Below are 25,922 nucleotides of genomic sequence, written 5' to 3'. Positions count from 1 at the left end.
ATTTTGATTACTTTGAGTTCAGCTAGGAGTTTTGTAAAGATTTCTTCCATACGCTTTCCCAAAGATCATATTCAGAGGGAGTTAGCAGACACCGAAATACATCTTTAATATCTGCAGGAATTAAATCCTGTGATTTCAATGTAGTTCTTATTATTCCCCTCAAGACTTTGCTATCATGACCAAAATAATTTTTAATTTTACAAATATCCTTGATTATTTGGTAATTGAAAGGTTGATGTTGTAATCGCATTGCTCCTCTGCTGTTATTGTATATTACAGGAGCCGCTGTTAGCATAACTTCATCTTCCCCAGGGCTGGTATTCCCTGGGTTTCCCTGCCCGCACCCCCCCACGCCAGGCTCTAGGGGCCCCATTCCCTCCCCGGATCTGGGGAGAGACCCAGCTCCTCACCTGCAGGAGTCAGGAGAGGGCTCGCACCCTCCCATGCCATGCCCTGTGGGCCCGCATCCTCCCCCCGCCGGGGGGCAGGGCCGGGACACCCCTCCCCCTGCCCCTCTGCAGGAGCAAGAGGTGTAACTGTCTCTCTCCCCGCCCCTCCTCCCTGGGAGACAGGGGGCGGAGGGATAGGGGATAGGGTTACAGCCTCGGGGGGCAGGGTCATAGGGTGGGGCCAAGCAGGGCTGGGGGGTGGTGCAGGGTGGAGGAATGTCAGGGGGAACAAAGGGATTTTGATAATGGTTGGGGCGGGAACCGGTGGGTGGAAGGGATTATTGGTAAGAGAAAGGGGATACACAGGGGAATTCACCATGTGGCCGGGAAACACATGGCCAGCGCCGTCTTGGCTCTCAGCCACGTGTGGATAGGAAGGTATATTTTCTTTAACACTGGGAAAGGAAGGGTATAGAGAGGGAGTCCTGATGGCTTGTGAAGCAGGACTGGGTGGCTGAGAGAGACACACGGGACTAGAACTTTTATTGTTTGTCTTGGGTATTTCTTCCAGTGGAGGAGCAGAGGTTTTGGGAGAAAAGTTAGGGGAGTTAGGTGGAGACTGCAGTGCCTGTTTGTCTTTCGTTTTTATTTCTCTGTTAACCAATTATTTTCGAATTAAAAGAAAAACCGAGAGGAATTTCAGAGCCGATTTATCTCCTCCTTCTATTTTTAAGGTTAATAAATTTCCAATTTCATCCCAGGCAGGTACTGAGTCTAATTGCAACAATTCGATCTGTTCACTTTGCTGAGTCAAATATGATACAAACTGTTTTATCTTATTTTTTGAAATTTTTATATTTGTGGTTTTTAAAAAATCCTGTATTTTTTGTGTATGACTCCTTTCTTGTGTGGAGAGCTGTGATCCCATTCTGGAGGTCACGGCAGCTCTGCACACAATCTGTCTATTTTCCTTACCGTAGAAAACAAACTGGCACCACAAGGGTTACAATTAAACTCACACTGGTACAGGCAACAGGGAGAATTCCCTCTCCCCCCCTCTCTGCCCACGGCTGGGGGAACCCCGCCGTTTTGCACGTGGCAGAGCTCTGCATGGCTGCCGCTCGGAAGGGGTTACACAGAAGCACAGTTCCCCGGGGTCTGTTTCGCTCTCCAGCCCCCCCAGCCCAGTTTCGGAGTTAAATCTTACCTTGTTCTGTGGTTTCTGGTGGTGGAAAGATACCCGTTGCCCTGGAGTCGGTCCCCTGGTGCCGGAGGATTTTCGACTCCCTTTTGGAATCTTTTTTTGCTGTATCTCAAATGGCGTCCAAAAGTCTCCAAAGAACAGCTGGCCCGGGCTCAAAAAAAAAAAAGCCTTTGAACATGGGCTTGTTCAGCCCTTACGCTTGGTGCCACTGTTGCAATCCATTCCTGGGGGACCCCTCTGTTCTACCCCCCGTGGTGAGAGGCCCGCTCTTCATGGGACACAGGCGGCGGAGGAGGTCCTGGAGAGGATACAACATGGACTCAAAGTATCTAGACACAGGAGGCCCAAACTTGCTCGGAATAATCCCAGGCTTATTGTCTGTCGTCCATCCGGGGCAAGAAAGAGACCGAAATGCCTTGGGTCTTCTCTCTTATACTAGTGGGCGGGGGTGATCGGAGGATACAGGGAAGTTACAGCCAATGGTAAGGGGGAAGGGAAGAAGGTTCTCAGGTAGGAACTAACTTTACACAAACTGAGGGTGAGTTTTATCCTTGGGACATACCATGATTTTTTGATGCACTACAACAGCATCCCTTTATTCCAGCATGTAGACTGCACCACACAGCAAATTTCCTGAGGCTGCACTCAGTCCCATTCTCCATGTTGCAAACAAAGATCTTGAACAATATTGGCCTCAGTACTGACCCTTGAGGGAGACCACTAGTCACTGGTCTCCACCTGGACAATGAGCTGTTGACCATAACACTGCGTGTGACCATCCAGACAATTCTTTATCCACCGAGTGGTCCATCGATCAAATCCATGTCTCTCCAATTTGAACTCTCTTGAAATAGTACTGGTCATAGTGCTCATTGCTCACTTCTTGTAATTATGATCAACTTGAGGTTCCTTCAAGAGGATCAGGAATAACATCAGCCCTTCTATGCTCTGTGAGGAGTTGCCTGCTGGAAACTGGAGCAGCATTTATTCTTGAAGAAATTCCCATGGTGGTTGTTCTTCTTTTAAACTCATGTACCTGTGGTCCTAGGGCAGACATGGGGTTTCCATCCCACTTCCTCATTTCCTCTCCATGATCATGAATGTAAAATCACAGAATACCTCAAGGTTTGTTCCATCTCTTAAACAGGGTGGTGCTTGTTCCAAATAGCAGAAATTCTTGTCTGTACTGGCAGGGCATGGGACATTTCCTCTTTAAATTGCTGATATTCCTTAGTGTTTCTACAGCCAAGATGCAGGCCTGTAGGAGGGAATACAGACTTTCTTCATATTGCCAGAGTTGGGCAACCAAATTATTCACTGTTTGTTCGTGATATCACTGCCAATGAGTTGACCTATGACGATACAAAGTTAATTTATTACTAACAAAATCAGAGGAGGATAATGAGAAGTAAAATAAGCCCTTAAAAACACCTCTTTTCCCCCAATCCCTCCCTCCTTCCCACCAACAATGCAGGGAGATGGGGGGGGAGGGTGGGTTTTGGTCAGTTCATCACCCAAGGTTTTCTTCTGCCATGCAGGGAGAGAAGTTGTTCCCCTGTGAGACCGTGGGGTCCCTTCCCACAGGTGACAGTTCTCTGCGAACCTCTCCCACATGAGTACACTCTCACAAGCAACAGTCCTCCCAAAACTGCTGTGGCATAGGTCACTCTTCCACAGGGTGCGGTCCTCCAAGGACAAGCTGCTCCAAGCCTGGAAGCAGGAGCCCCCTGTCTCCACTAGGTCTTCCACTGAATCACAGCCTCCTCTAGGTATCCACCTGCTCTGGCATGGGCACCTCCCCCACAGGCTGCGAGTGGATCTCTGCATCCCTCGTGGATCTCCATGGGCTGCAGGGAGACAGCCTGCTTCACCATGGTCATCACCACAGAATGCTGAGGAATCTCACCTCCAGTACCTGGAACATCCCCTCCTTCTTCACTGACCTTGGAGTCTCCATGTTGTTTCCCTCACATGTTCTCACCTGTGCACTACTTTTGTTTTGATTTTTTCTTAAATATGTTATCACAGAAGCATTACCATAATCTTTAATTGGCCCAGTCTTGGCCAGCAGCGTGTCCATCTTCAGAGCCTCTGCTGGACATAATTTAAGCTTCTAGCAGCTTCTCACAGAAGCGACCTCTGTGGCCCCCCGCTACCAAAACCCAGGTCATGCAAACCCACAGTCATTCACCATGACCCATCATTTTTCTTAACAGGACATACAGGATTATTCCAAGATGTGGTGATGGGTTTTAACACACCTGCCTCAAGCAAATCTTTAGTTGTTAACATTATTCTCTCTGCCCTCCAGGAATGCAATACTGCTTCAAAGAGACTAATTTTGTGGCTGGGGAATTTTTACTGGAGGCGTTTTTACCTTTCCTACCAGAATATGTATCATACTAATATATGGCTTGGTGCCAAACTGATAGTGTCCATCTGATAATTCTATAATTAAGTCCTTTAAGATATCAGTTTCAATTATATACTCAGGGACTGGAACTGTCATCACTGAGTATTTTCACCATGGTAAATTTCCTATTTTCATTTCAAATTGTGTTTGTACAGCTTCAATTTGTTTACCTCCTAATTCAGTTATTAGAACTATTTGGCCCTTAAATCTTTTTTGATTCCCATTAATTAGTGAGGCCTCTCCTCAAGTATCCACAAGGGTTTTAACTGTTTGAGTAGATTGGTTTTTACAAAAAATTTGAAGGTCCACACGGGGATGACAATCCTTTCTTGCCCATCCCTGTAATGGAGATTGGTCTATTTCCTAATCTTGGTTATTATATGCTTCTTTTTCCTACACTTCCTGTAAGTACAGCAAGTTAGTATACAGATGCCAATCCTCCTTCCCCCTGGAACTTCTGACCCACCCATGGGGGAACTTTCCACAGGCGGGTTTGTCAAGGTTGCAAAGGTGGAGCCAATGACTGAGTTGCATGTTTTGGGGCCCTAATTTTCAGCTGGGAGCTCTGTACCTTCTTATTTAGCTTATTCAGCCTACGCTGTTTGTAAATCATCCACATTTCATTAGTGGAAATTCCATCTATATTTTCTTGTACCATTCCATCTTTCAGAAGTGCAGCAAACATTTCTTTCTTTGAAACTTTATTATCCCCTCCAGACAGGGAATCTGACTTATTGCATCCAGATCCAGGTTGTCGCTAGAGGACACAGAATAGAAGCATGGGTCCGAGTCACAACAGCCAAGGTTTCAATCCCAAGGAGTCAAAAGCCTTTATTTCGGGGTTTTCAGCCCCTTTTATAAGGTGTTCCAATACAGGTTAACCTGATTGGTAAAAGGAACAACACCTCTCTTGTCTCATTGGTGGAACAAGAGAAAAACACACTCGGACATCTGCACAACATTGTTTTGAGAACCAAAACCTATTTACAGAAAACAGTCCTTGAGAGAGAAAAGTTTCCCAAAAGACTTTGCCTTGGGAAACAGATCAGCCACTGACAGGCTGAAACTCTCTCAGGCTCAGAAAATCATGTTCATACCATGTGGCTCCCATTCTCCCAAATCCCCTAACTGCTGCATTTTTTCTATCACATCTCCAATCGAATTTCCTGTTTTATTAATTTACAGTCATGATGGCATTTTTATATGCTGGAGGAGCAGCTTTAATTTATCAGTTTCTCATGTGTACTGATAAAACATTTTGTAGCATTGTGTCTGCATCTTGAACCGATGCCTTGAGAAGGCTGACCTAGAACAGAGGCTAGACAGAGTTAAGAATAAAGTAGGTATTTATTGAAAGGCCTTAAAGGATACACCTTGGGAAGTACAAGAGCCTGGCCAGGGCTACACCCAAGATAGACCTAAAAATGGTCACAAAATGGACGACTGGTCACAAGGTCTCACATTTTTATAAGTTTTGGTCTATCTGCACATCAGGGTTAATTGTCCAACCACAGCTTCAGGTTATGAAGTCCCATCCTTCTTGTTTTCTCTCTTCAGTCCACTGTTGTTTATGCTTTTGGGCCTGAAACTTGTAACGATTGTCCTTGGTATCAAGCTAGAAAATGAATTGTTTTGTCTACCTACTCTGTGAAGAGAGCTCACTAACACTTAATATGAAACTCCAAACTACACACCTAGGCAGCACAGAATCTGAAAAATATGAAAGCTAAAACTTAACGCATCAATAAAAACAACTGTTTTCATTCCTCCTTAAGGTGCTTAATGCAATCTCTTAATGTTTACCAAGGTCTATCCTCCCCTGGCCAGTCACTTTCTATGGGATACTTATTATTATACCCTTCTCAGCTATAACTGACAGCAGTTTAGTATCTAGCTGTGTTCCCCTAAATGCTTCTTAAATAAAAGAATCTGAGCTCAAAGTCATAAATGCCGTACTGTCTCCAGGGTCTATACCTGCACTAGTGGCTCCCAAGTTGTGGAGTTGCACCATCCATGTTAATAACAATTCTCTGTATTTTTGTTTGAATCTATCAAGCATATATCTTACATACAGTAAACATATATACAATCTTATGCTGGGTATAGTTGTCTATAAAATGTTTCATAACCTGTTGTCCATTTGTATCATATTCCATTTTCCTATGCAATACAGGGCCAATGTCAATGGTCTTATCTGACCCAGAATCAACTGGATCAGTAGAGTCCCAAATGTCTCTGTCCCATTGGTCAGGATCCCATTGCAATCCAGCTTCTGCAATTACGGCATGTACTTTGTTTTTATTCACACCCTGTGTTTACGATACTTATATTCAGGTACTCTACCAGCTGCTTTTTCAGCCACAGTTTGGTAAGTATCCTATTTGTGAGCAAGCAGCTTATTCTGACATTGTAGCATCAAAATTTTATTTTGTAAGTGTGAAAAACAAGGTTCACTTCTTTGGTATAATTTAAAAAGTTTAATAAAAAGACAATTAAGAGACAGAAATAAAGCAAAAGGAACGAATATGGCCAGGTGCCTCGGCATTCAGCCAAAAGCATGCCTTGGAATGCCAAAAGCATGCCTTGCTAACAAAGGATGGTATTGTTCCTTAAAAACACTATCCTGTTGCATATTCATAGATCCCTATGCACAATTTAAACATTCCTCTTAAGTTTAGATGTTCCTTTGCTTAGTTTCAACTCCCCCCCCAGCAGATCAATCTTCTTTTGGTTCCATTGAGTCTCACACTCCCTGATAACAGAGGTTCAATAAATTCCTCTCCTGGAGCTCTGGTCACTGCCATCTTCATCTGGATAAAATAATCTAAAAATGCAGGGGGAATTTCCTGATTATCTTTACATTACCTGGGTTATATGAACAAAAGCAGTCTTTATTTTAATACTATGCAATAGCCTAAGAAATATATATATAAGTATCACACTACTATTTCTAAGTTTCATCAATAGCAGACATAAAGGAAACTATATTAATGCAGCAAAGATTTCCAACATTATACATATAACATTCATTTTAATATTTGCAAAAAGCCAATAATATATACTTAGAACAATAAGTCACAAATTTGTTTCTTTAAAATACTTCGTTCACACAATAGCTTTCATTTGGTCTGATATATGCAATAAGCAGTCAAAAGAATCTACCCCCTTCCACCTAAACTCGCAACTTCTTTCCCTTTTACAACAGGTAGTTTTTGTAAACATTTCACCACATCAAGAGGTTCAGCCTCTCACAATTTTGCATTCCATGACTCGCGTAGTCCTGCAGAAACAGACCATTCCCTTGCTATTGAACTATAAGGCATATCTTCCCCTCCCGTAATGTCAAGCAGGGGTTTCTGGTCTTTCTTCTTCTTTGATTTAAACATTTTGTTCAGATCCTGTCGACTACACTGATTTTGTTTTGCTTATTTATGTGGTCAGCAAAGGGATCAGAACAAAACAACTTATTTAGAGATAAGCTTATTTATTACATGGATGAAAAGCAAATAACAGAAATAAGCTACATAGATGTTATAAATGCAAAGGCAATTTTGGATTAAAATGAAAAATAAAAGATTTATTATAAAACAATTTTGATAAGAAACAGCAACGAGAAAAAAAAACCACAATAAAATAAGCAGCGCAGCGCTGGGTGGACAGGGTCTATACCAAAGGTATAGGTGTTCCCAAATCCACGTCTGAGCGCTCTCAGGATTGGGGTTTTATAGGATTTTTAAGTCCTCAGGCTAAAATTCCAAGCAGGCTCCATTCACCAAGTGTTCTTGATTGCTCGGTGAATAGATTTCCTGGCTTGGAAAAATAGACCTAACCAGTGTCCGGACAGAGTCTCCTCATATGCAAAGAGACTCTGTATGTATTTTAATTTTGGGCTATCAAGGCTGAAGTGATGTGATCCGGGGTTGGTGCCGATGGAAATCTCGGCGGAGTCTCCCCCTTTGTTTCCAGTGATTGTATCTCCAACAGTGGTCTGACAGGTGGGCGATTCAGGACTAGCGGCGGATACTTTTCTGAGGCTCGTCTTTGTCGACTTTGATTGTTTCACAACCGAGATCTGCAGAGACGTTGGTCAGGTCCGGAGTTGGGTTCCTCCTCCGAGCCAGTCCTTTTGTTGTCTTTGATGGCTCCCATCCTGTCTATTTTCCGAGTTAATGTTTGTTATCTGGGTGTTGGCTACAATCCTTTGCTTTCGGAGAAGAACTCCCGGCCAGGCTTGGGAGGAAGGTTTCTTTCTTTTTACAAACACATCTTTGGTTTTTTATTATTTCAATATATACATCTTATTTATATCTTTATGAATTTTTATTTACACATAATTTATTACATAGATAATAAGCAGATAACAGAAATAAGCACATAAAGGCGATGCATCAAATCATTACTACAGAATACAGCCAGTGATTAAGAAAAGATTCGTGCAGTAGTTTAGATTCGTTAATTTTGTTTCCCAGCCAATGCACCAAATAATGTGGTGTGTTGAAATACCGCTCAGACTATTCACCAAGTCTTCACAAAAGTATGGCGAACGTTGTTTATTTCTATCTTTAGCACACTTTTATAGGGTCCGACAGGGTTCGTGGGCTTAGCAAGCTACTATTGGTTAATACATATTGTTTTACATTCTTTTCTCCATACACAAGGCTATTGTTTTACTTTATTTTCGCTGCTCCAGGAGAGTTTCAAGGACACTGCCTTTAATATTGTCGCCTGGATTAAAGGCTGGCTTGTGCAGACAGGCTTTTACTAAAATGTCATGCTTTTACTCTGTTAAAATGTTTCTTTACAGTGGTGGTTTTAAAGCACTAGCTAAAACAGGTGGGAACGGGGGCCAGCCAGACTTGTGTTACCTTTCAAAGCCGGAAACAAAGAGAGACAGAAGTTCCCGGGTTTAGGTTTAAGAGGTGGTATTCACAAAAGTGATCTTACTTTTTAGTGGTCTAAAACTGCTGTCAATTCTCAGAAATGGCCAGCTATTGGCCAGGTTTCAGGCAGAGAAGAAATTCCCAGCAGTCTCTCTCAAAGGCTTCACTTTCGTGTTTTCTACTTTTTTTTTTTTCCTTTTTTAAATGCCAAACCATCACAATACATCACCAATTATCCTAATATATTACCATCATACTGGTCCGTATTTCAGCTGGGGAGCCCTGTTGCAGCAAAGGACCAAAGACACCCTCCTGCTAATTGGTAAATCCTACCCAGCGCAATCTGCTCATAGGTGAGGCTTCTGATCCTGCTACGAAGTTGTTGGAGGTTAAGATTTTTCCTTTTTTTTTTTTCCTCTCAGGGATTTTTCTGCTATTTGTTGCCTAAGAGATGATAACGACTGGTACTTAAGAGACAAAAGAAGAGGCTAAGGTGGGGGAAGGGGTGTAGCTGGCTGTTCTCTTAGCTGGGGGGTTTTTCTCTTGGGAAGGGTAGAAGTTTTGGCTGAGGGGTGTGTGGCTAGGTTCAGCTCTTCGCTCGCTCTATTGCTCTTGGATCGGAGGGGAACGGTCGATTGCTGCTATAGCAAGGACAATTCACTGCCACTGTGGAGTCCAGCCCCTGTACTGCTTCTTCCTTACGGTGGGTGAGCCTTTGCTTGTAAGAGCAGACATTGAACTGTGACCTTATTAACATCCGATCGCACTAGAAAGGACTCTCACCATCTAATCAGGTGCCTCAGGGGGAAAAACCTGGGACCCCAAACCCCTTCCCTGAGGACGCGTCTCCCTGGCTGGTGTGCCGCAGCTGCTTGCAGACACCTGGCTGCCACTGCCCAGCCCCATTGTTTTCTGTTGCTACCTTGGGCTTTTTCTCTACATTTTAACACAGCACCCTGTGCCTGCCAGGACATCCCGCAGCTGATTCTACGGCTGCGGAGTGTCTGCTACATTTTGTTTGCTACCCTGGATGTGCCCGCTTCTGCCGTTCCAGCCGCCGCTCCGAGGTTCCTACTACAGCCCATTTCACCATCTGGAGGGGCACTGAGACGGGCTGCCCCTAGGGGTTTGTAAAGGAAACCCCTTTTCTCTCCTGCCAGCCCGCCTGCCATTACCCAGGTGCAGAGAGGTGGCTGAGCTCCCGCCACAACGCCCCCTGCGGCCACGAGAGAATCATCGCACCTGCCCTGCCTGGTCAGGAGCCAACAGCGCCCCTGCTGGCTGTGACCATACCTACACCAAAGGGGAAAGTGCTTGACAGCCAAGAGAAAGCTGTTACTGGGTTTCTGGTTTTCTTTGTTGTTATAATAATTTGGAGGGAAGGGGGTCATATTTTCCATTTCAAGTGAGGTTCCCACCTTCCTTGGCAAATGCCTGTCTTTCAAACTAAGACAAAAGTTACAAAATTGTAACTTGTATAAAGGTACATGATTACATGTTTATTTTGGAACTTTGTGGTCTGGCATACCCATCTGCCAGCCAGGCACATGGGCATGTCAAGCACAAAGCCCCTGTTTTCCTAAAATTGCATGTGTTGTTTTGAAAAGGTACATATGTTTAAATGTTCACACAGTGGTCAACTTTGGTTTAGGCTCCACATAGGGCCTACCACATCACCCACTGTGCATGGTGTGAGGTGGTATAGAATAAACCCAGGGTCCTGTCATTAACCCAGCTGGAAAAAATTAACTCTTTCCTGGCCAGAACCAGGACACTCCTTCAAAGCAAAAGTGACCATGGTACTTTGGTTTCTTTGTTCCTCTTTAGTTTTTATTTTCTCAACTTCCATTTGACTGGCCTTTCCACTCCTTGTTCCTGTGGTCTCAAGCCTGACGATTCCTGAAATTTTTGCTAGAAAAATCATGAATGAGGGATGTTAAAAATTCTTTAATGAAAATTAATATGGAACACTGCAATGTATTTGTGGATTTTCATTGTAATTTTATGTGTGTGCTTTATTTTATGCCCATTTTTGTTCTTTGGATTCCCCCTCTCATTTTCTTCCAACAAAACTGAGAGAGACATGAAGATAAAAATACTCAGTTTGTCTAATAAGTATATTTCATCCTTTTAATTAAATTGTTCAAACTTTAGGAATAATTTACATTTTGTGTTTTGCTTTCATGTTTGCCATGTTTTATAACAGGAACAGGCTTCCTGGGTGTGTCAGTGTGATGACAATATAGTTCAAAGACTAGAAATAGATTTCAAGATGACTCTTCAGCAGCAGAGCACTCTGGAGCAGTGGGCGGCCTGGCTTGATAATGTAATGGTGCAAGCATTGAAACCATATGAAGGAAGACCCAGCTTTCCTAAAGCAGCACGGCAATTTCTTTTAAAATGGTCTTTCTACAGGTAGTCTTCTAAATTAATTTAGCTGTTTTATTATTTGCTCAATAGTATGCCATAATAATGTTTGAAAAAAGTTATATTAGACAATAGTTCCCAAGAAATGTAGAGCTTTCCCTCCACCCCCCAAAAGATCAGTGTTCTTAACATTAAACACAGTGCTATGTGCATCTCAGCAGTAGATGAAATTATGCTTGTATATTGTTTTAAAGGCCTTGTGCAAGTGTAATGAGGTTAGAATTTTATCTTGATTTGGAAACATGCTATGAAATATTTTGGATTGGATAGCTATACAATTTTAAAGCCATTGTTTTAATACTAGTTATTAAAATACCATGGGTTTTATTTTTATTTTGTAGGGACAAAAAATTATTTTTTATTTTGTAAAAAGAACAAGACAAGTGTTCCATGTAGTTTGCTACTGTATCAGTTATCATAGTAAAGATATTTTTTTTTCAAAATGGTAGATGATAGCATCTACTTTGTGATAGCATCAAATGCATGTTTTCATCCACAATCTGCATTTTTCTCTTATAAGGTATACACAAACTTATCTAAATTTTAAAAGTTTAAAAAACATACCAATTACAACCTTTGAACTAGGAATGGGAGCACAACAGACACAATATTTTGAAAGACCACTTTCTTTAAAATTAAGTAATTTTAATACAATTTGGTTATTTAAAATTTTAACCAAGAACTTCCTTTTGCTAAGTTCAGTTTTTACATGTGCTCATATATTGGTAATTGTGCATACACCAAAGAAAACCCTTCCTGCCTTTTTGAAAATTTAGTTTCTAGTTGTGTAATGTGGTCTCTAACCACGCTTTCAAAAAAGGGGAGAGACAAATAATTGTCTTTCCCAGACATTTCTTTCTGAAGACACCATAAATCAGATGGTTATGAATAACATTACTTTATTATTCTTGAAGTGTATATTCCATATTAATAAATTATTAAAGAAATGTGATATTTATTTCTTATTTTCTCTCCCATATTTAAATAGCTCAATGGTGATTCGAGATTTAACCTTACGCAGTGCTGCTAGCTTTGGCTCTTTTCATCTGATCCGCTTGCTTTATGATGAGTACATGTTTTACTTAGTCGAACATCGTGTTGCTCAGGCAACAGGAGAAACACCTATTGCAGTTATGGGAGAGGTAAGATAATACACAAGACAATGGATTGGTGAATGTAGCAATAAATTCAGATATGCATCTTCAGGTTTTTTTAACATTTACATGGACCTATGGGATATTTTTAAATAATATTTGTAATCTGTTGTAGATTGAGTTGCATATTGGCATCTTCAAATTTGGGTTATATACCTTCATTCATGTTTCACACAGATGAAATGAAAACAGCACAGAAGTACTTGCAGGACTGGGACAGCATAATTTCATGCCTATATTTCAATGTATTTTATTAAAAATAAGCAGAGCAACGTATAAATTCAGAACCACTGTCTTATATGTGTTTATGGTATTTTCAATCTGAGGTTTTCCTTAGACCTCTTTTTTTCAGTAGCTTCCCTAACCATTAATTTTGTGTAAATTGCTTAAAAATTCACATTATCTTAGGAGTTATCATCAAGGAATTGTACTTTTAAAGTTCTAGGAAATGGATGTGGACATAGTTCACCAGACTGAAGCTTCATGTTTTTATATTTGATGATCATTATATCATGTTTAATCTTACTGATAAGTTGTGAGTCACCTTGCAGGACTTGATATATCATTTTTTTCTAAGGATATATTAAAAAGTATAATTAAATATAAAAATATGTACATTTTCATAGAGATTGGAAGTCTTGGCTTAATTTGTAGTTTGATTGATCTGACATGTAAAAAAGAAATTACTTTCTGATCAGATACTTGAACTCTGCCATTACATTTATAGCAAAGTATTGCAAAAGTATAATATTTCTACATTCTTGTTCTCTTGACATAGTATATGTCAAATGTAATGCTTGTGGTGTACTGTGGGACTTCCTAGAATGTTTTGGTAAACTTAAGACAGATATTATCTTAGAGAGAAAACATGTAATCTAAAGTTTTGAGAGATGAGAGGGAGGGGAACAGGGAAGTTGTAAACATTCATTAAATGCATGGCTTCTTGTGTTTCTCTGCATTTACTGACTAGTTGAAATAAAGTGGGAAAGACTAAGGTTAGTTTGACAAACACTTGAAGCCATTATGAACTGTGTTTGCAGCTGAGAAAAGCACTGTTTCCTCCTCTCCCATCCCCTTAGATTTGTAGGTTGATGCTGGCACAAGAACTCAGACAGTCCTGTGGTTAACTGGATCAGAGAATTAATCCTGTCCAAAATAATACATTGGGCTATTTTAATTGGGTTAGTTCTGTCATGTGGTTCTTTGGATGGCCATGTGGAATACTTAAGGTGAAAGGATGGGTATGGGAAGGTGAGGAGAGAGTATATGTGAGGGAACCTGGAAGGATAGGACTGCTGCTGCTTATGCTGGTTTAGTGTTCACTGAAGTTTTATCTTTCTGTATTTCTGAAAAGGACTGAATCAGGTATTGTTAGAAATATATTTATTTAAATATTGTACTCCTTTAATTTGAGATTAACTCATCAAATTATGCTCTGCTGCTTCTCATTTAAGAGAAGGGTAAATAATTCAGACAAGGAAAGGGAGGAAAGAAGTTTGATTTTTCACTTTTGAGCAACTTTTCACTTTTTATAAGTAAACTAGTCAGCATAATATGCTGTAATAACCATCAACCCTATTTTCAGTGATGCCATTTATTTACCCTATGTATAGTTTTGCTACACTAAAGCTGCCTTTAGTGACACACCATTTCATGGGAACTTTTAAGCAAGCTTCTGGTTAAAATATTGCAGTTTAAAAATGGACACCGGTCATATTTTCCAGCATTCTACATCAGAAATATCTCACTCAAAGCAACAAAGGCCTTGACATAAGTCACCCTAAAAAATGCAAAAACATATGCTTAAGTTTATATCCTATTGTTTTAATTGCTGATAATATTTTAATTTCCTTAATATGAACACAAATATAATGGAATGGAAAATGAACTGATATATATGGATGTGACTGCAATCAAATGCATGCACTTTCATACTAGCCACAAGCCATTAGAGCATACTACTGGCTTTACCATAGATAATCTAAGGTCATGTTTGTGTAGGACTGTGTCCACACTTTTTATTGTTTATTTTGCAGTTTGGTGATTTAAATGCTATATCCCCTGGAAATATGGATAAAGGTAAGCACTCCCAAATGTATAATTTTATATAGAACTAATGTGTCTCTTGGAGCAAAAAAGGTTTGTTTTTTTTGAAAATATAGTTAAGTGGAATCTAAAGCTGCATCATAATTTAAATTTTGTGAATATTACTAATATATGGGTACAATATGCAATACATGATATATAGTATATAATAACGACTAGAATACTCTAGGGCCTTAATAGTTAAATTTTTTTAATGTCTATTATTTACACAAGAAATTTTGAAAATTTAATTGTATATTCTTATGAGAGAGCTGAAGGGGATGGGCAGTTCGAAAAAGCAAGATATGATTGGTTGCTACACTTTCCTGTGTTTTCATATTTCATGTTATTTGCAAAATAAATGCCTTTGTATTCAGATTTTTTCCCTTTGTGCTATTTTTTCTTTTCTTTTTTTTGTCTTTTTTTGTGTTTGCAGATGAGGGCAGTGAAGTTGAAAGTGAAATAGAAGAAGAGATGGATGAAAATGGAGAGCCACAAGCCAAGAGGGAGAAAATAGACTTAAACCAAGCATTTCAGGTGGGCTGCTTACAGCAGCCAGTGCTTGAGAGTGGAATAGAGCAGAACCTCCTGAACCCAATTCATAATGAGCACATTGTTACAAATACTCAGACTATCAGACAGTGCAGTGCTACTGGAGATACATATACTGCAGTCTAATATTGAAGTGCCCCCCAACTGCATTAGCCTTGTTGATGCTGGACTTAATGGGGGAGGTAGGAGAATAGGTCTGAAAGTTGTCTTATCAAATTTTAGCTGTGCTGAACATTACCTTTTATTTGAGTTGTAAAATAAAATGGGTATATGCATTTTGCCAGATGTTTATAAAAATTTGTAAGCAAAATCATTTTACATGGGTTATTCAATATTGAGTTTTCGTAGTTTCAAGTGTCAATGAAGATTTTTGTCAAGCTTTTAATGTTAATGCTTTTGTCCTTTTAAAATTAAAATAACTTTTTTTCATAGTTTCAATATATTTTAATGTTAATTATTTGTCATAATGATTTTATATGCATAGATTTTTAATTAGATGTAAAATATTTAAAGAAATACTTTCTTTGACATACTGGATGCATACTCATTTGACAATAGATGCATCAAATTTATTATAAAAGGTGCTTTTCATTGAACAGAAGACACTATTTTCATGAAATTGTGAGCATTCAGGGGGTATTTTTATCATAGTGTTGGAGAGTTGGGAAGATGTACTGTTTTCTTTCTGTAAGGAAGAAGTGTTTTCGCTGCATTTAAAAATGCAGAATAAGTGATAGAATTGTAACAATATGGTAATGTGTACACTAGTCACAGCTAATTATCTGATCACATGTAAACAATACAAGCTTCCTTTAAAATGAACAGCTCTGGATTATATTTGCATGCCAATTCCTCTGGTTTTGGAGACTACTGATTCTATTTTGAGACCACTGCACAGATACGTCTGGTTGTCAAATGGTACTGTAGTTAATAGAAACTAAACCACAAAAGAAGTAACTTGATTTTTTTAAAGTGTACATGCTACTTATGTTGAACTGGGCATACAGGAAAACATTCCTTTTGGATGACTTTCTTCTATTCCAGGCCTTTTCCTACTAGTTTAATTTGCTGCTTTCATAAATGATAATTTATAGAATGTAAGAAATGTAGCAACATGCATAATTTTCTTTTCTAAATGTATTTCCTGATTAATAAAGTTAATTTAATTTTTTACAAAAACTTATTAGGGTAGTGTAACTGGCACACCTCCCCTGTACTTATTCCCAATTGCATTAAATTTGAATAGATGGCTAGATGGATCATTGTTATTTAAGAATGTACATCAGGGATCGCTGTACCTCGGCTATTACATGGTGCCTTAAACAGAACTGAAGCTAAGATTTAGTATTTTTTGTTATTTTTAATAGCTCTTAAAATGTATTCAACAAGGTGTGCCTGTCACTTTCAAATTTCCTATGTATTCGGGGCAGGTTACATAGTGTTCAAAGAAATAAAGAGGGTTTTATTATTGTGATATTTATATCCCTCCTAAAATTGATACTAAAATTATTTTTTCTTGTTTCTAGCTGAATTTCACTTTATTACAAATAAAATTTGCTTGGGAACTTGAAAAGCAAAACTAGCTTTAATGACAACTTCAAATGTTAAAGTAAATGGACCATAGTCATAAGCATGGTTATATATTTTAAACTCTTGTCAGATTTTAATTTGAAAAAGGTCAGACTAAATAAATAGGTACATAATGCAGCACATATTTTCAATTTGCATATGTGGTAGGGTATCAGTCTGATGCTAGGTTTTAATGATTATATTTTATAGTGATAGTTTATACAGTCCATATTAATTGATATTAAACAGCTCTCATTTTTTTTCTGATTATTTTAAGAATTTTCATTATTTTTAAAACAGACATAAATTTACTAGGCTAAAATATTGAAAATAAATAAAAGCAAAAAAGTGAAGGAAGGAATAATAAAGGGAATTTTATAGAAAGGACTGTATTAAAAATTAGTGTCTTGTTTTATCTAGTGTGACTGTGGATTGATATTTTTTTAAGTCATATGTACCAAATGGTGAACAGCATGTGACATGAACAGTGTATTTTTAACAAAAAAATTTGTTGCTAGTGCTTTCAGATGCTCCAAGAATGGTTATAGCTCAACAAAGATGGCTAAATACTTTTTGGGGAACAAAATGATTTGTCAATTTCTTAGCAGAATTTGGAGGCCAACCCATCCTCCTCCATTCTATGTAGATGCAATTCCTACTTATGTCTGTAGATGTTTTTTGTCTCAGCAAAAAGTGCAAATGAAGTTTGTATTAATTTCTCTCTAAATTCACTTGTGCACTGAATCCTCATAGTTTGTGTTCTCCCAAATATCGCTGCATCCTGGGTTTTTTCCCTTAGAAATCAGCACCCTTCACCATAAATCCTAAAAACTAACCTATGATAAATATTTACTCCCTTTTATTTTGCATTATAATATTTTTAAAAATAAAATATATTTGAATACTCAGCATTTTTCATTCTTAACATAGAGTGCCCTATGCTGTACTGATGGCCCGTATTGCCTGGTTTCAAATTTTGTGTTGACAAAATAAATATTTTTTATTGGCAGAATGTTGGATTTGTTGTTGCTGAAAGAAAAGTATGGTTGTAACATGTAAATCTAGATTGCTAAGAGGTGGGATCTGAACATCTTTTGAACAGTTAATCATTGTTCATGTAGTGCAAAAAGAAAACAAAATATATGCATACAAAGATAGCATGCATATCATGGATTCTAATAGCAGTTATCAAAACAAATTTGAATTATTCCTGATTCAGATAATTGAATGAAATTTGTATTTCTATGCTTATCAACTGATTATTCTCTCAAATTTTTAAGTAATATTTTTCCCACTTTAACAATTATTTGAAAGAATTAAGTTGCTGTAAGCTGCTGTGCTTTGCTTTGAAATTTACTGAAATTTAGATCAAACACACACACATGAAACAATTTAAACACTTGATATTTGTTAATAGATGGGTATTGTTAATTATTTGAACACAGAAATATGGATACCTCAGTCCAAATTATGTAGTGTGTAGCATGTGGCTGAATTGCCACTCTGAAGCCTGCTTAACTCTTTTAGAGCTCTAAAGAGCTGTAGCAAGCATCTACTGACTAGACACTACAAGATAAGGGCTCATACAATTTGTGGATTTTACCCAATCTTGATGTGAAATTAAAAAAATTATTTTAGAGTCGCTTCCCTCATTGGCACAAACTACTTAGTAAACACTGGCAGAATGGGTATTGTTGAATTACTTCTTCAAAACATGGGGCAAAATTTTCACAATTTTATATTAATTAAAGTTTTTGTTGCATTTTCATATTTCTCATTGTAAATCAGTTTTTAAAAAAGCCCCCTCTTTTCAGTTATCTGCTTCTCTGTTTTATTATTATACTGTAGCATCCTTTGTGCATCTTTATTTTACTGTTCCGTTAAAAAAAATGGATAATATTTTTTAAATTGTTTACTTGCAAAATTATGATGTACAGCATTGCTGCCTTTAGTTCACAAATGTGTAAAATATTGTGCTGGTGTACTGTCACTGAGGAATGTATAGCTTTATAAAATATTTCAATTTAATCTGAAGCATTTTTAAATGTCTGAAATACCGCTTCTGTTCAAAATATTTTCCACAGAGGAAGACCTGACCTGATATATTTGTGGTTCTCATCAAATGATATCAGCATTGTTTAGAAAAACATTTATATTAGTTAGCACTACATTGCAATCTAGCTAACTTTATAGAGTGGTTTTACAAAATAAACTTTTATAGTCATGAAAAAAAATTGTGGAAAAGTAACTTTTTAAATAATGTAAGTATTTTTGGTACTTTGTGACAGTTATTTCAGAGTTTAAAACATTCGTTTGACAGATCAGTATAGATTTCTGAAAATTACATCCTTGTCTCTGTAGAAAAGGAAAACTATCATGTCTGTGGTTTAAAAATAGGTCAATGAATGGTATTCTAGTATCTTTGCTACTTTGGTGATAAAAAAAATAAAAAACAGGAATAGAAGAATAAATACAGAGTACTTAGTTTTAGCCTTATAAAATTAATTTCATGTAATGCCTTGCATTAGCCCTTTGAGCATTGTGAGGATACACTTTTTAGGTAATTTAATTAGACCACCGAAAATATTCTATATATTTAAGTAACTAATTGCCCTGCAGATTTTTTTTTTTAATTTATAAATTAAATATTTGCATGCTAGACAGAAATGTTTTTATTTCAAAAGGCTTAATACATTTAGGTGAAATTATTTGCTGCCACCAATATGTACTGTATGGTGCAAAACTATTTCTGCTATTTTCTTTTCATAATTGCATAAATATCTGAAGAAATAAAATATTTTACTCTACAGTCATAGGTTGTTTACTTTAAGATGCCTCTACTATATGGAGGTTTAGAAAAAATATTTGTACTCTTTTGGAAATACCTTTAGGGTAATATTAAAATACTTTAATACTGTAAATTAAAATCTTCACAAATAAAACCAAAACTGCTTAGTTAACAAGAGAATGAATTTTACAGAATCCTTGGTATGTTTGCAATCAAATTTTCTGCAGTCTATCTGATAAATAGACAAAAAGGACATTGTATTCATATTACTTTTAACATTCAGTCACTGTGATATGAACTAATAAAAAGACAGTGCTACTAAATTCAGCTTCCTCTACAGGGATGCAGTTTTGATGACTCTTACTGAATGTCAGAATTTAGAAAGAAATAAAAACCAGACCCTAGAAATTGCACCTGCCTTCTGCTGTGTTGAAAAGGCTTTCATTCTTACAAGTAGTACTCACCAGAACAAGGGAACAACTTCGGAAGTGAGTAGAGTTGTTGGAAATTATAGATAGAAATACCACCTTACTTAGCTTTTCTACTGGTTAATTGCAGAAGCAGTCGACAACAGTAGGTGCAAATGTATTTTATTGAAATCTAGCTGAGTGAAAAAGGGTCTCATTACATTTAGTGGACTTACATCACTAATATAGTGCAAGTAAGTTGTAAAGATTTTTAGTAAGTTAATGCAAATTCATGCATAGTTAGAATGCAATACTCAAAGGGGTTTAATTAAACAGTATTTTATTCATAATTAATTGTAAATGCTCCCCAGTTTGCCTGCCTTGAACGTTGCTGCTAGTGATTTTCAATGCGAGCAGACCTAATTTTAATTTACCCATATTACTTAGGAAATAGTAAAAGCCGCTTACAAAGTGACTGTTTAGTTTTTGTTTGAGGAAAATATGCCTCAGTTTGATCATTTAAACTTTCATGGTTTATTCTGATTTTTTTTTCTTTTAATAAAGAAACTCAGCAATTAAAATGTTGGGACTGGAAGCCCTGAGTAATTAATTTTTTTGTAAAAATTGCTCTTGTAAATTGATCTGTAAGCCTGAAACTCACTATAGAAAAAAAAGTCCATAACAAGACTATGAGCATCAAAATGACCCTCAAATCAGATTCAGGGAAATGCTCTTATGTTCTTAAGTGCTTCCTTGATCATGGTACAAATATCTTCAAGAATTTTCAGCACTGGGTGAACTTTAAAATAATAAATATTTGAAAAGAATTAATACTGTAGAGGGACAAGCTCCCTTGATTTGGGTTCACCAGGGATATAATCCATTATCTTTTGACTCGCTGAAAACAAGAGGGTCTTTTTCTTTTAGTTTTTTTTTTTTACACAAAGAATACTAAAGGGTTCCCAAATACATTTTAAAGTGATTGTTTTGTATTTAAACATTAAATGTCATATGAAGTAACCCAATAGACAATTTAAATGTAAAAAATATATAATTATGTACCAAAGCAAGTTTCTCATCCTTACTGAAAATTTGGATCTACAGTAATAACCAATGAGGCTACTGAATAAACTTTGAGTGCCTTTCAAACACTTGGGAAATTTTGCCTCAGGTGGTAAACTGTAATTAGGTTAATTCTAGAGCTTTCCAATCAAAAATTCTGTCATCACTCAGGGCTTTCTTAGCTTCTAGAAAACTTATTTAGTTCCACTTGTTTTCTACTGTATTTTTTTAAGGTGCCATCATTTAAATTTCACTTAGTAAGTGGCAGTTTACATTATTCAGTACCACAGGCACAGAAATATAATAACACTAGGAGAAATTGAACTTTTGTGTTCTTATTTACTGCATACATTATGTAAATTAAGAAAGCAACTTATTTGTAGAACATGCATGTGACATAATGTAGTTTTGCAGTTTTTTAATTTGTTGAACAGACTTTTTAATTATTTAAGGAAAACCTCTTTGCATAATAATTTGATAGGGTTTTTTGTATAATGTGCTTGATTTTGTAAATATGTATTTCCTGATGTGATTTTTTTTGGTGAGAAATGCTAAATCTTTTAGTATATCACGTCCTCTCAAAATTGGAAGGAGCTAAATAATAGTTTGTGGGCAATTCGTATTGTGTACTGTACAATAACTAGGAAACTTTTATAATTATAAAAATATATATTAACTTTTAGTGTGTTGTTTTTAAAAATAATGACTGGAACATGCTAAAGACAGTAGGATTTTTCTGAATATTTCAGACATGAACTCAGGCTAGTTTTCTTGTGTTTTTCAAAATAAAATTGTGTATTGTCTTCTGAAATAAATAAATTTGTTTTCCTGTTACAAATATTTGACATTTGAATTGTTTTGGGGGTTCTGTAATTAAATATTTTAGATTGCAACACTAATGAATTTGGAAGAAAAATTATTTCAGCTTTACTTAAATCATAAATGGAAGTTTAGTTCAACTCCCCCGCAGTGCCGTAATATAGTTCCCATAGCATAAAATATGGCAGAAATGGTGGAAATTCAGGGATGCAAGTTATCGTAAGAAGACAACAGAATGTGTTGCACATCAAAATATCATTTTTATTACTTCTGCAAGGTGATTTTTCTGCACAATGTTGATATCACCAAGTAAGTCACATTCGATATCAAGTTGTTTTAAATGTATTTAATTTGCCTCACCTCAGGCAATCACTTCTAATGTATAAAAACACATATAGTCCACAACAATATAAACTGTGCCAAAAGGCATCACAAATATAAAGCAAATTATTATTCCACAAAAGAACCAACAGTCAAACCTTTATCTCTTTCTGGCACTGTTAATGTTATGCCAAATAGACTCGCTGTGTTGACTTGATGCTGTTATTGCTAATCTTGGTCAAGATTTCACTAAATACCATTGTATGTATTCTTCCCCAATAACTGGATTAGCCTAACAATATAAAAAATGAAAACAAACAAAAAGAAATCTTGACTACAATGTGGTGCTCTTGACAGTTGCTCTGAACAATTTTATTAATAGAACTGCTTTCCTAAAGAAATACTATGCATCCAAAATCTGAAGCTGTCTTCATTATTAGAATTTAAGGCATAGGCAGACATACTTTCGCAGATTTAGCTGGAGTGGTGTTTAACAAGATGTCCCAAATGGTTCTCTGTCTCCAGCTGGAAGTTGCTGTTCCCCACAGTGAGTGTGATGTGAGTACAGATGATCTGAGTAATACCTTTGTTCCATAGCTTGGGAAGTCCTTAAAGCTTCCTAGAGTGTTGTAGTAGTTCAGTTAGAGGAACAAGAAAACAAGTACATGATTGTCTCATTAGGGACTTTTGGATTTGGGTTTTTTTTCCCTTTGAACTGAAGATTGATGAGAGGGAGGCTAGTTTTCTCTCGTTTGGCCTCAGTTTATTTTTTCTTATCAGCATTACAAGGTACAAGGAGCTATGTGCACTATGATAGAAAAGGGGTAAAATGGCTAACAAAGATCTTCTTCAAGGTCTTTTATATGTCCATTTACCCAATTAACAGGTGCCAACTAAGCTATTTTTCTTAGTGACCCAATGACCCAACACCTGTGTGCTGCACTGCGGCATTTTCTACCCAATCACTTACTACTACCCAAACACCCCTAGGAGAAGAACATGAAGAAGAAAGAAGAAGGACAAGAGACAACACCCTAAATCCTCCATCTTGTCTCTTGTTCTCTAAACTACTTTTTCACACAGTGATTTAAGAAACTTTCTAATCTACACATTTACACTTTTCTTATCTAACTTTAACATTTGCTTTCATGTATCACCATGAAAACATGCACATGAATTTCATATTATACGAAATTCAGTGTTTCTTTGAATCCTAGAACTAAGCATTAGAAACAAGGGCACACACTCTGTATCTCAGACTCCAACACATGATGACGGGCATTTATTGAATTATTGAATTATATAGGTTGAAAGAGACATTTGGAGGACTCTAGTCACAGAATCACAAAATCACAGAATCACTAGGTTGGAAGAGACCGTCAAGATCAGAGTCCAACCCATGCCCTAACACCTCAACTAGATCATGGCAGTGAGTGCCACATCCAATCTTTTTTTAAAACACATCCAGAGATGCTGACTTCACCACCTCCTTGGGCAGACAATTCCAGTACTTTATCACCCTTTCTGTAAAAAACTTTTTCCTAATATCCGACCTAATTTTCCCTTGGAACAACTTAAGACTGTGTCCTCTGGTTCTGTCAGTTGCTGCCTGGAAAAAGAGACCAACCTCCACTTGACTACAACCACCTTTCAGGTAGTCCAATCCACCCCACTCCCTGAGCATGGCCTCTATTTGTGTTTGACATCTTTATGGGGAAAAAGGTTCCTGATATCTAAGTAGAATTTCCCATGTTTCAGCTCGGGCCCATTGCCTCTTGTCCTTCCTTCCCTTTTGAAGGCTAAATGATCCCAGCTTTCACCCTCTTCTTTTATGCCATATGCTCCAACCCCCTGACCATCTTGGTGGCCCACTGCAAGGCTCACTCCAGTATGTCAAGTCTTTCTTCTACTGGGGACCCCAAAAGCGGACACAAGATTCTAGTGTCTTCAGTCTCATCAGTATTAAATAGAGGGGGGGAAATAGCACTTCTCTTAACCTTCTGGTTACATTACTGCTAATAATCCCAGGATGCATTTAGCCTTGACCACAAAGACACACTGTTGGCTCATATACTAATTAACCACAAGGATCCCGGTGTTACCTAAAAAATTATATTTCTTTAAAAAGGTGTTTATATATCAGGGGAAAAAGATGTTGGAAAAATTCTTAACTTTAGCACAATAGTGCATGATCCCTATATCCATGGTGAATGCTTAATTTTGTACCATACAGTGCTTAGTACTAATGCCAGAGATAATTTTGGCGTTGTGTTAACTCCCTATATCTGTGACTAATGTCTTGTGTCAGCTAGTGCTTCCTTATTTACCAATATCATTCATTAATATGTACTAGCAGATGACTTAGTTTTGAGAACAGATAGAGTGATGGAGCAAAGAATGATAAGAGAAGTGCATCATAACCTGACCACATATTAGAGATATACCCAAGGAGAAAAAATTCAATAGAAGATCCAGAAACATACATGGAAAATTTGAGGAATGTAATCTTCCCAAACAACCTCCAAAGACCCTCAAATGACCCCTACTGATATCCAAATAAGTCCATGGAAATAGTGCCGTAGGCCCTCTGCTCCCAGCCCTGAGAAATCGCCCGACTAGTTCCAGTCCACTGGGTGTGGGAGGAGGTTTGGCAAGGACAAAGGTAAAAGATGAAGGAGGCTCTCTTCCAGGACACTCTCCCAGTTTATTCACAGAACGAACTCCAGGAAATAAAGAGACCGAGCAGGAAGTGGCAGGGACTTTTATACTGGGGGAAGGGGAGGGGGGGGAAAGCAGGCTACAGCCAATGGGGTGAAACCAAAGGGGAGGGGTGAGGGAAAGGATCCAACACATCACAGACCCAGGGGGGAGCAACAGGGAGAAACCATTTCAGTGCAAACATAACTAGCTTAGTGCAACATGACATCTCCCCCTTTTTAATTATATAAAGTTAAAAGAAGGGTTTAATTACTGAAGTCCACCACCCTGTGAGACCCCAGCCTTTGATCAATTCACTGAACCAGTCCGCGCAAGCAAGATGACAACTGGGATAGGGCTCATCACGAGGCTGAGTGGGAGGTAGGTTTTCACCAAAAGCAAAAACAAACATTTTTTAAGCATATTAACAGTCAGTAGGTATCTGCCGGAGAGTAACCAGATGTCAGGAATATTTCCTATCCCTCTTTCCAGCGGCATCTTCTTATGGAAGCGACTGCCACTTGTTTTTCGGCCCTTCTGCTGGAGCTGGGTTTTTGGGAACAAAAGCCTTTACCCACTTTTGGGGTATCCAAGGTGGGCCTGTGGGGGCGAACACACACGCGTAACCACGGCCCCAGGTAACAAGTTCATAGGGGCCCTTAGTCTGCCAGGTTTCTGGGTCCCTGATTAAGACCAGTGGACACTGTGACAAATTGATCACCACTGTTAAAGTGCCGAACCACCAGAGGACTCATGTTTTCAAATTAACAATTCAGGAAATTGATAGTAAACATGGCTTTGCAGACCTTTTGTTGTGGTGACATCCACACTGTTGCACTGCTCTGCCTGCCCAAAACTTGTTTGAGCGTCTGGTGGGTACACTCACACAGCTTGACCTGTGGGGGAATGGGGATGCCAGTATTATGTTCCACTCCCCACTGCTGGACAAACTACAGGAACTCCTTGGATTTATACGCTAAGCCATTATCAGTTTTAATTTCCCTAGGGATCCCCTGTTGCCGCTGAAGATGAATAGATCACACGGACACAGGTCGAAGTGTGGTGAAAGAAAGAGCAGAGTTTATTTTCCCTCCCAGGATTTATAGGCTTCTGACCACGGCCAGGGATTGGATGGTCAGGTTAACACTTTCTCCC

General features: G+C 38.0%; 1 protein-coding gene across 1 annotated transcript in view; it reads left to right on the top strand.

Moving 5' to 3' along the window:
* LOC131591635 (transcription factor RFX3-like) overlaps positions 1 to 21,754 on the top strand; it is a 287,779-nt gene extending 266,025 nt beyond the window's left edge. Inside the window, exons 14-17 of the mRNA XM_058862534.1 lie at positions 11,093 to 11,301; positions 12,302 to 12,455; positions 14,504 to 14,546; positions 14,989 to 21,754. Coding sequence (XP_058718517.1) covers positions 11,093 to 11,301; positions 12,302 to 12,455; positions 14,504 to 14,546; positions 14,989 to 15,230 — 648 coding nt within the window. The 3' untranslated portion in view covers positions 15,231 to 21,754. The remainder of the gene's footprint in view (positions 1 to 11,092; positions 11,302 to 12,301; positions 12,456 to 14,503; positions 14,547 to 14,988) is intronic.
* The last annotated feature ends 4,168 nt before the right edge of the window (positions 21,755 to 25,922 follow it).

This window comes from Poecile atricapillus, chromosome W (genome assembly GCF_030490865.1).
Source record: "Poecile atricapillus isolate bPoeAtr1 chromosome W, bPoeAtr1.hap1, whole genome shotgun sequence".
NCBI classification, from domain to species: Eukaryota; Metazoa; Chordata; class Aves; order Passeriformes; family Paridae; genus Poecile; species Poecile atricapillus.
This window is presented reverse-complemented; position numbering and strand designations above follow the sequence as displayed.